Source organism: Ostrea edulis, chromosome 8, assembly GCF_947568905.1.
Source record: "Ostrea edulis chromosome 8, xbOstEdul1.1, whole genome shotgun sequence".
Lineage (NCBI taxonomy): Eukaryota > Metazoa > Mollusca > Bivalvia > Ostreida > Ostreidae > Ostrea > Ostrea edulis.
Genome location: NC_079171.1, coordinates 46266086 through 46278112, shown reverse-complemented (window position 1 = coordinate 46278112; position 12027 = coordinate 46266086). Strand labels below are relative to the sequence as shown.

Sequence of the window (12027 nt, the reverse complement as noted above, 5' to 3'; positions counted from 1 at the left end):
CAAAGAAATAAGTTGCTATCTCTTGTTTTGCTGCTTAAGGTGGACCACTTCTTTTCCCATTGAAAATTTTCTACTTCATTAAATATTTCCTCATCGACTGAAGAACGCTAGTGGTGCCTTCATGCCCATTGTGCATTTGGATTTTAAATTGTCTTTGTGCAAACACATGCCACTAAAATATATGATATTTCGAACGCTAACTATTTAATGCAGATTCCCACTACAGCAGGAACTTTTTAGACATACAATGAAACCCATCCCTTGATTTGCAATACAGTTTGTTATGCACATGTACTTTATCCTGACTAAGTTTATGACTTATGGATATCCCACTATAATATACCCAAATCGGATGATATATATGTTGAACCAACTACAAACCCTATTTCTAAGACATTGTGACGTACAACTCATTATTATATCCTTTCAATTCCATTTCTTCTTTTTTTCTTCTTTAAAAGTTTGCGGGCATATATCACACGGTATATGCCCGGAAACTTTCCGACCCGCAAACATTACCTTACAATCAATACACAGAAGAATTACTACGCCGTTAAACCAATAAAGAAATTGTTAAAAATAAAATTATAAATTGTTGTTAGTTTCTAAATCAAATTTAAAGTATATAATAAAAAGGTTATATACTTTATATTGGAAAATATGACGACCTCGGTTTTTGTCGTGGACGTTTACGCGCCAAAAACTCGGTTGTCATATTTTTCATACAAATTCTATAACCTATACGTACATGACAATACATTTCCGATATAGTAGTCTATAAACATGATCCGTATGTTCCCTGTAGTCGCAGATTTCTCCCACTTTCAATTTTTAATAAGCAAGACTACGTAAATTGCGCAATTCTTTTCTTCAAACAAGTAGATATACCCTATATCACACAATTCGATTGCGATATTGAGTATCTAAACTCTAAAGATATATATTCCATGAGCTATTATAAATTGTTTGTATGAGGGGATTTAATGTTTCCAGTTTTGATAATTATCCCATGAATCATGATTTGTGGGGTAAGTCTTATTGATATTATTGCCATTACCTCCTTGTTATGATTTCTTCGTTTATTTAGTTTTACGTTTGTTTAAATAAAGGTATCGATATGATAATGAAGTTGCAAAAGGCGCATCGACTTCAAATTTTTAAAGAACAATTACCCCCGTGTCATTGGTAGTAGAGTGGATTGGCAGAAATAGCAAGTGTACCCCGTATATAGCAAGTCAAGTTGGAAAATCGGTAGTGAATAGAATGTCATTTTTAATTTCCCATTGCTAAATCGATAGATTAAATGGTTTCATGGCCTTTTAGATGCATAATGGTGAGAGAACTTTCCATAATATCTGATAAATTAATATTCAATTAGACTATTAAACACCCATTGTATAGAATTGATAATAATCACATTCTTTGTGCACCTTTCTGTTGATCAACGTAATTTTTATTTTTTGTGCACAAAATTGAACCCATTGTTTCTTCAACCAAAAATGTTTAACATTGCTCAATAAGAAAGATTGGAATGTAAAAAAAAGTTTCTTAATGGTATGTTCATCATGTTGAATGATATGAAAAAGTTTGATAGTTGTATGCATCACGAACATAAAGTTTAGTTTTATTATAATGTCATTAAATCGCATTTTGAAATACAAATTGAATTATTTCTATGAATTAGATGAAAATATGCTGTCACAGCCAACAATTTTGGAACGAGATAACACGAGACGAGGTATTCTAGTTGCAGATACTATTAGGTACATGGAAAAGGACCGTTATTCATAGACATGGACAGATACCTAGCTAAGTATTGGCGTTGAACCTGGCTAAAGAGGTCATACTTTAATTATAACTGGCCCAGCCAGTTGTGGATAGACTTACATATGCACACAGATAATTAAAAACCCAAAACGTCTGGTAGTTTTTTTTTTTCAATTGAAATCCGAATGAACCACACACGAAACTTTCCTTGCTCCTTGTAAATATGAATAATTAACGCAAATTAGGTGAACTATAACGTCGAAACATTGAAGGGTGCCATATATTACTATGCTACTTTGCTCAGGAAATTTTCTCCAGATGTATGCTATATGGCATCGAGCTTTGTTCTTTTGTAACGTGAGGTGATTTTCCTCATCTTGCTATGGAAGGCTGCATCAGTGCCATGAACTTGCACAGGATTGGACAAAACAATATGACAAACGGTAGTTCCAAACAAATGTAGTCTCTTAAAAATATTCATTATACCGACTTATTAGACGACGCATTTATGAATTTTAAACACTACTTAATAAGGGAGATATCATTAACTTGATTGGTTGTTGGGATTCCTCCTCATAAGCACGTACAGCTGTAAATTCATTTATCGAAGTTGACGACGCTGTGTCGATAGAACTCGAAGCGACCGTAGATGTTTCAAATCATCCCAAATACTCAATGTAACGTATTAGCATATTAAACTCGCATTATCAAACATTACACTAATTACTATAACGCTTCTTAAAATGTTGGTTCCTGACTCTTGATATCCCAGTGTTAAGATAAAGGTAACAATTTCAATAAGCACATCTGATCGAAAAATACATCAAATGAGTACCAAACATCATATTTGTCAGCGTCTAAACGTGACATATAAATAGTACACATAACATAATAAGACATAGCTGAATGCTAAAAGAGGATAAAGATATATCTTATTGTCAAACTATAGATACTATTTGTTCTTCTTTTATTGCATTCTGTAAAGTGGTCTCAATCTATAAGCAATGTTATTTCACATAGTGCATACTTCATCACTTGTCGACCTTAATGATTCGTCTTTATTAAATATAATTGATACGATATCAGCACCACTGCATCATTCTAATGCTCAAACATGACAAAGAGTTTCTGGTTTGTTAGACTATAATCCCGTCGGGATCTTATTTACAATATGTCCCCTGTACCCTTGCTTGTCGTAAGAGGCGACTAAATGGGCGGTCCTTCAGATGAGACCGCAAAACCTGAGGTCACATGTCACAACAGGTGGGGCACGATAAAGATGCATCCCTGATCAATGGCCCTAAGCGCAGAACATAGGCCTACATTTTGTAGCCCTTCACCGGTAGTGGTGACGTCTCCATATGAGTGAAATATTCTTGAGAGGGACGTTAAAAAATATTCAATCAAATAGTCTATATAATGTTTCGTACAACTCAAACATGTGTATTTCAGGTTTGACAATATTGAAGTATTTGCAGTGTGTATTTATCAATGAGAGTTCCTATACCCTTTTACCAAGTTCAAAGAAATCAATCTGCAGCATATACTATGATCATACTAAAGGAAATCGACATAGATATATGAGTAGTGTGGTAGGTACCAGGGTTTCGAATATGTAACATCAATTTCACTTTTTCTGGCAACCGCCATCTACTCTCTCTCTCTCTCTCTCTCTCTCTCTCTCTCTCTCTCACTTTCTCTCTCTCTCTCTCTCTCTTTCTCTCTCTCTCTCTCTCTCTCTCTCTCTCTATCTCTCTCTCTCTCTCTCTCTCTCTCTCTCTCTCTCTCTCTCTCTCTCTCTCTCTCTCTCTCTCTCTCTCTCTCTCTCTCTTCCAAAATGAACGGTTTTCAATTTTCGTACCACCCTCCCAAACATACGTTATGCAATTAACAGCACTAACTGTTTGCCGATCCTGCTGCAAAGTGATGTAAATGTTAATAATCTTAAATGTTTACAGATATATTCGCACACGAGAAAATAATTAACGTGTAGTTAAGGAGACATACAACATATTCCATGAATATATCACTTTTTGTGACATCTCACGTGCACTCTAAACCTTTTCGTCAAGAAAGCGTGACGTATATTACCGTGTCTGTTTTAGAAGCTAGGTTAATTTGAAAGTCCATCATTGTTGCAAATAGATACGCAACACCAGTTTTTAATATACGTTATATGATTGGACATTACTGGTAGAATAGAAGAGTGAAACATTTTTGTCACAATGGGGTTTTGAACCGACACCATAGTATTACATAGACCTACGTGGCTGTACCTTAGTTTTCCGTTATTTTTTTACACGCACATTAAGTTATATAGTACGGCTGTAACATTGGAGGAACTGGTGAACTAAAGGACGAAACCACACACCCTCCAATTTAGGATCATGCCATTTGAGCAACAGAGAAATACTTAGGTCTTATTTATGCTTGTCAACAATTTCAGAAGACAATTTCTCCTCCTGTTGACCCAAGACTTTGATAAACAATGCTACGTGTATGTGTACGATTTGTAACACTTTTAAACATCTTTACTAAGCAGTTATTTTTCCTAAATTGAAAGCCGCCATATCAATTACGTCACCGTCGCTAGATAGACGAATTGACGGCCGTCAGTTAAATTAGTAACCCCGCCATATCAATGTTGTCGCGGCCGCCATATAGATTAAGGTGTGGCCGCCAGCTCAATTGATATTACATTTAGACCTTATCGCTTATCAAAATCAATATAGATCATGCGGTTCGTGAATATAATGGTTTGAATTCTACCTCTAGTGACTGCATTTGTCTTGTTATTTTCGTTGTCTACAATAGTCCCTTCACCAATGATAAAGATATGCGGTCTGAAAGTATTTGCTTCCTACTTAAATATTTTATTGGAAAAATGTTATTGACGACAAACTAGCAATTTACCTTTGTGACAAACGGGGCAATTTCTGCCTCTATATCGTCAAATTCCCATGTTTATTTAGCAACATCCCATCATAACGTACATATTATATTTATATCTCTCAACCGATTTGACACATAAGAGCTTGTTCTGCGTATGAGCAGTTTTGAAATGGAGACATGCTGCTGTTAAACAAGTTGACAGTGCAGGAGTTTCAACAGTATCATTTTTCATTAGCATTTCCCAAATTCTATTTTTTTTTTTTTTTGCTGTGATGATTTAGTTTGCAAATGCAATCTACCATTGGGTCAAATGCTGTCTGACATGTCTCACACCTATTGTTAGACCGTTTATCGCACACTGATTTTGACTACAGTATACCGGGCATTTCGTTTACCTGATCAAGACCGGTCAACAGTGGTTCTTTACTCATCTTAGGAACCTGATCTCACCTCTAAGATATTCAGGCAGTGATTTTTTCTACATTTTTCTACATGTTTACAAGGGTCCCGTGGCTTTCGAATTAGGAAAAATTGTCGACATTTTAGTCAAATTGGAAAAATTAATTTTTATCGTAAATAATTTGAAAATCATATCAAACATTATCTTATCTTTAATTTACACATCCAATTATCTTTAACCTTCTGAAATGTTCAACTAGTTTATCCAAATCATCACTCTCATAACTCTTTGTTAAATCTTATGTGTATAATTCACATCGAATGTTTATTTTTTATTTTCAAATACGTTTTCCTTTCAGAATTTTATTATGAGGGAAAATGCAAGCTATTGGTAAAAAAAGTTATTTTTAGGAGGGGGAAGGGCCAAAATTCGGGCCCCAAATGAGCCTTAAAAATCTCTGCTAGCTAAAAAAAAAAAACTCGGATTGATTACTGCTCATTATTGTTACCTTTCATGAAATATTGGGTCCGTAAACAGGGAATCTGACACATATGATGATCCTTCAGTTTTCTTTTAAGTTATAGAATAATGAAAATAGCTCTCTTTAATGTAACTATATCCCAATGTTCGAAATTGAATTAGATATCGATAGAAGCTCGTGAATACCAATTATATAACGTTAATATATAAATATCTTAAAAATAATCTTGGAAATCCCATAAGCAATTTCAATACATATTCTGTCAAGTTTTAAACTTCCTAGTTGTGTTAAATTGCTACGTGATTATGGAATCAGGATATCATATCTTAATGAATAAAAAAGGAAGTAAATACGTTAGCTGGTTTTATAATGGGGGAAGGATAGCACTTTACAATTTTGTTTCCAATTTGTGTTTTCTGTTTTGTATGTATTCAAAATTTCCTGAATTAACAGTGCATAATAATCTGAAAATCATTTTTTTATTTTTTAAAATAGTTTTTATTGTTTGTTCGTTTTTATGCCCTTTTACAAACACGGAAGGATGTCTTTGTTTATCTACATTTTCCATACGTAGAATAAAAAGAAAGACAGACCAATGCTAAGAAGCTTTGATGATCAACATGATATCGACCTGCGTAAATGTATTTCTGTAAAATCACTAACTATATATTTTTGATACAGATACAGAAAAAATGCTTATGTGGTACATATTAAAATAAATCCATCAACAAGGCGAAAACATACAATTTGATTGTGTATCTTCTGTATATCATTGCTGTAATACACGATATATGAAGTTATCATCCAATATCCCACTAATTGAAATAAGAGGATCCTAATTTTTGAAATTCTTAAATTTGTAACCCCGCGAAAAAAATAACTTTTAGAAGTTGATGATGAGATGTATAGTGAACTATCGTATCTAAAAACTCAAACAACTCAAGAAACATGTATACATGCATCTGTAAGTGATCGATCGGGCGCCCAACTGGAATGATGTAAAACTTATACAGTACCAATTTTGATGCACCAGATGCGCATTTCGACAAATAATGTCTCTTCAGTGATGCTCAACCGAAAAGTTTGAAATCCGAAATAACTATCAAGTTTTAGATCTAAATATAGCCAAAAACAGCGTGCCAAACAAGTGGAGCCAAATTCGTCTAAGGATAAGAGCTATGCATGGGGGAGATAATCCTTAATTTTGAAATGAATTTCTAAATTTTATAACAGCAATTAAATATACATCCGTATTTTCAAGCTAGTAACGAAGTACTTAGCTACTGGGCTGTAGAGACCCTCGGGGACTAACAGTCCAACAGCAGAGGCCTCGACCCAGGGGTCATAATGTAAAACTGATACGGTACCAATTTTGATGCACCAGATGCGCATTTCGACAAATAATGTCTCTTCAGTAATGCTCAACCGAAATGTTTGAAATCCGAAATAACTATCAAGTTTTAGATCTAAATATAGCCAAAAACAGTGTGCCAAACAAGTGGAGCCAAATTCGTCCAAGGATAAGAGCTATGCATGAGGGAGATAATCCTTAATTTTGAAATGAATATTCTTCACGGTAGGGTATAAAAAAAACTATGTGATTTGATATATACAGTGATTTATAAAAGACATGAAATCCTCAAATGAGATAGACAGTCGTATAACTCGAATTATTGATTTGAACATCGATGCATTTTATTGTACAAATATACAATGGGATTGGTTACAAGATCTAACAACTTAGACAACCTCTCTCGACTTATTTGATCAAAAGGGTTTTGAATCCATCATTCACAATCATTGTGAATAATATGGGAAAGGTTTACTCCTCGTATGCACCTGATTCCACCGTTTTGTATGTCCAGGTATTCTATGTTTGCCCCACTTCTAATTTTCTACTCTTTATAGGTTTTATGAGATTGATCACTCTTCGTAAATATGTACATTCTCGTGGAAATGGATTTCCCTATTCCTTTACAATATCAATCCACATTCAATATGAAGTATGAATGAGGGATAGAAAAGGGAGAGAAACATACCATACGCTGTGGTGTATATTACACACAGCAATATCTGACAGATGATGGTTACCATGGTAACATTTCCTCACTCTGGAAGAATACAAATCCTTCAACACCAATCACGACTATAAATAAAACAAACTAAAATTCCCATGATTCTCGGCGTCATATATTTCATTTCTCTAGAGCCAAGAGTACTTCCTCTATGTGTTTATTTCGTGATATACGGATGTATATTTAATTGCTGTTATAAAATTTAGAAATTCATTTCAAAATTAAGGATTATCTCCCTCATGCATAGCTCTTATCCTTGGACGAATTTGGCTCCACTTTTTTGGCACGCTGTTTTTGGCTATATTTAGATCTAAAACTTCATAGTTATTTCGGATTTCAAACATTTCGGTTGAGCATCACTGACGAGACATTATTTGTCGAAATGCGCATCTGGTGCATCAACATTGGTACCGTATAAGTTTTACATCAAACATACGCGTGTTTAAATATACATATTTTTGTCAACGTATAATTCTTTACTAGTTGAATATTCACAAACCCTCAAACACTTGATTGCGTCTCAGATACTTGTTTACTTGTTTGGTATGGAAAACTATTCGGAACAAATTTCTCACCAAAACATAAGTATATGTGTTTATTTCTTGATATACGGATGTATATATATATATATATATATATATATATATATATATATATATATATATATATATATATTCAGTGATTTAAAAAAGCATGTAAACAATGGAAGCAATGACTAATTTTTGTACAATAAACATATTTCATAATTCCCTCCATCATATATTCCTTTCATTCCCTGCATACATATAGTTCTCTACTATTTTTTCTTTGTACGTCTACATCATACATGTATATGCAATTCAAAGAAGGTGTTGAACGTCTCATGTTAAATTTCCTAAAGATGTTACATGAAAGATCGAAAAGTTTAAGTTATTCAGATATATGATAAAACCAATTGGAACGCATATCTTGATTCAATAATTTTTGAAAATAAGTTTAAAAGTCCAGTATTGAAAAAAATTAGCCAAACTATTTTGAGTTTAAATCAAGCAATAAGCGATTTATATGATGTTTAACGTTAAAAGGGATGGGTATCCTTTAATTTCAGAACAACTGCCTTTGTAAACCAAATTAAAGTTAACATGAACATGTTCTTCGAGTTTTCCTCTAAAAAGCTGTCGCCTTGAAATTTTGTTTCACGAGGGCATTTTTTTGTAAATTTAAAAAAAAAATCGAAACAACTTCACTGGTATTATTTTCAACTTCACCTATACGTTAATTTTCTATAGTAATGTATGATCTACTGCGTGGTTCAGTGTATAAGGTCGTCGACTCTTATATGTAAAGATGTTTTCTATTGTTAGAACGACCGGGTTCGACTCCTTAACGAACACATTGGTTTGTTTTTTTTTGTTCATATTACGTTTTCCATCTAGATTTTGTTTCTTAATTGAAACACGCTTCTAGTTTTTATAAATGTTTCATGTCAAATCTCTTTTTATTACCACGTGCCGAGTTTGAAATAAGCTTCCAACCTGGACACTGTTTAGTTTGTGAATGCAATATCTGTGTTTTGATAGTCAAGGGTGCTAACGAGAACTTGTATGTTTTACTGAATGAAAGTTGTTGACAAAGGCATGAAAAACCGGTGTGAACTTTGCAAAGCTCTGGAAGAAAAAAATTAAGCCCAAAGAAGGTAAATAATCAAATTAATGCCTTTAAGATAAATGCAGTTATTGAGAATGACGATTTTGACATGCTCGAATATTTTGAAGTGCAATTATTTTTTTCCAGAATTTGTGATCCTTTCTTGACACCAGAAAGCGGGAAAATTGCACATGAATTGACCATCATTATTTTTATATTCAATAGCATCTGTAGTATATTCAATGGACTATTCTATGTTAAACTCACGTCGGTAGCCACTTTGGTGTTAATTTTGGCGTAATATTCACGAGTTATCCCCAAGCAATGTTCTGAGATGTCCGAAATTCTAGGTGGGGGGGGGGGGGGGGTTGTATCACAAATATAAGAAATAATTTTAAATTCATACAAAACTGCTGCTTTTGTACCGATTAGACAGGATATAACCAGATAAGATAGGCCACATAGCGGGAAAAAATGCACAATTTTTCGTGGAAAACGTTTCAGACGTAGAAATATAATAATAAAAACGCAAAAAAATATATTTTACACCAGTAACGATATTTTACAGCAATTTCTCATTTCTGTCTCTAAATTTCTTTATTGTGGCGGAGTTTTAAAAAATGCTTATAGTTGTTAGTATCTTGCAATCATTAAAAAAATGGCGACATCAACTTCAGGTGGCTTACAGATTGTCTAAGAAGCATGGGTTATCACCAATATAATTTTTCCCGAATCGAAACATAACGGAATTATTCGGTATTTGTATTTACTTGGCATAAGAAATACCCCAAGAACTTTGAGAATATAAACATCATAAACATTGATTGTTGGCTTATACATTCCAATATTATATGCTTGGTATTTGGAGTGCAATGTCATTTTATAGGTGATATATTCAGAAAAAATACCAACATTTATTCTAATACTTGCTGAGAAATAGGAACACACAATATCAGTCGTGGAAGCTCAGTGGCAGGCACACCGTTCACTCGATAACCAGGAGGTCGTGAGTTTAAACCCCGCTCATGCCATGACCGAGTCAAAGCTACAAGACGTATACATGTATATGCTCCTTTCCTCTGGTTGTCCTATACTCTTGATTGATTTTGTATTCCTTATAGGATTTATGAGATTGATCACTGTTTGTTATCTTTACTTTTTATTGATCATAAAAAGAAGGTCCCGCGTCACGGCGGGCGTTGATACATTAATGGAACTTCAATACTAGGACCTTAAGCACTTCATGTACAACTGGTGTCGTCTCATTTTAAGTGAAAAGTTTTCGAAGAAGCATAAAACAAACAAACATACAAAAAAAAACATAAAACATATATATATCGTAGAAGTCAAAATATTTACCCCCTCTCTCATAAACACGCCATATCTTCAAAAGACCTTCTCTCAAACATTTCCACACACGCCATCTCTCTCTCTCTCTCTCTCTCTCTCTCTCTCTCTCTCTCTCTCTCTCTCCAATGACTGACCGATTAGGCAACAATTTCTCGAAGGGAAAATAAATAGTCAAGCTATTCAGGACTCTGCAACTGACCCATACGAAGTTGGTACGTTCAAAAACTTGGTGGACGTAATTCTATGTCATTGTATCAACTTTTGACCTAAGAAACACCCTTTTCTCGAGCACCTCATTGTCATGAAATACAAAAACATTCGATCGTTTAAACAGGACATATTACTGAAGACATATTAACCCCCACCCAAGTAGAACATTCAAATATAAACTACAGTCCCCCTCCCCCTCATAAAGAAAATCAAATTACTCAAACATAAACTACATCTATACATAACGTAATATTCAATTTCATCTTCAATGGGGAACCAACATTTTGACGGAATACTCAATACATAAGTCTGGAAAGCATAAGTATGTATATATTCCTATGTCCAGTTGTTGTATATTCCCTCTTTTCCCATCCCGCACCCTGGACCGTTTTTTATAGTAGTAGAGAAAGGTAGTTGGAATGCAATTGTAAAGTGATGAAATGGATATAAGTAATCAACATTTACCCCTACCCAACGATACCAAAATCCTCATTTTTTTTTTGCTTGTCAATTGAAATCTTTTCGCAAGATCAACTTCCCCAGCTGCCCCCTATCTAATTGCCTATATTCTAATTCAAACCTTACATGACATCATGAAATAAAAAAAGTAATACGAGTAAAGCATATAGCAAAATATCATTGCAATGTAACCTTATTCTATTTTTTAAAAAAATAACAACTCTTAAGTAACATATTTTTAATTTCGTATAATGCAAGACAGTCAAAACGTGAATAATCCTCCTAGGCACAAGATCCCACCTCTGGTATGTCCAGGGGTCCGTGTTTGTCCATCTACTTACTTTGTATTGCTTATAGGGGTTATGAGATTGATCATTGGTCGTTATCTTCACTTTTCATTACAAGGAATACATGTATATTAATCCCAATCTTAACTACACATTATCAGTTGTTGTTTTTTTTCACAAAAGAAAAGTAAATTATTGTTCCCCAAGGAACGCAATATTTTGTGAGCATCGTATGTACAGTAGAACACTGTCAGTTACGATAAAAAAAATTCAACAGCTGATGCATTTTGCACCACTTTCTACTACGTGCATTTTCATGACATACTGTACGCGTTTTGTATATTTATAAATACTGTACGTAAAATTTTATATTCGTGAATTAAAATCGTACACTTTCTTTACATACTATTTTTTTACCCGTTCAAAATATGAACGTCCACTATATATCACTGATGTGCTGCGATTAGCCTAGGTGAAACA

The 12027-nt window shown here is 33.9% G+C and overlaps 1 protein-coding gene across 1 annotated transcript in view; it reads right to left on the bottom strand.

Annotated features, from left to right (window-relative positions):
- Window positions 1-7944, bottom strand: part of LOC125663286 (platelet endothelial aggregation receptor 1-like) — a 65196-nt gene extending 57252 nt beyond the window's left edge. The window contains exon 1 of the mRNA XM_056146246.1: window positions 7580-7944. Within this exon, the coding sequence (XP_056002221.1) occupies window positions 7580-7634 (55 nt within the window). The 5' untranslated portion in view covers window positions 7635-7944. The remainder of the gene's footprint in view (window positions 1-7579) is intronic.
- Between the last annotated feature and the right edge of the window lie 4083 nt (window positions 7945-12027).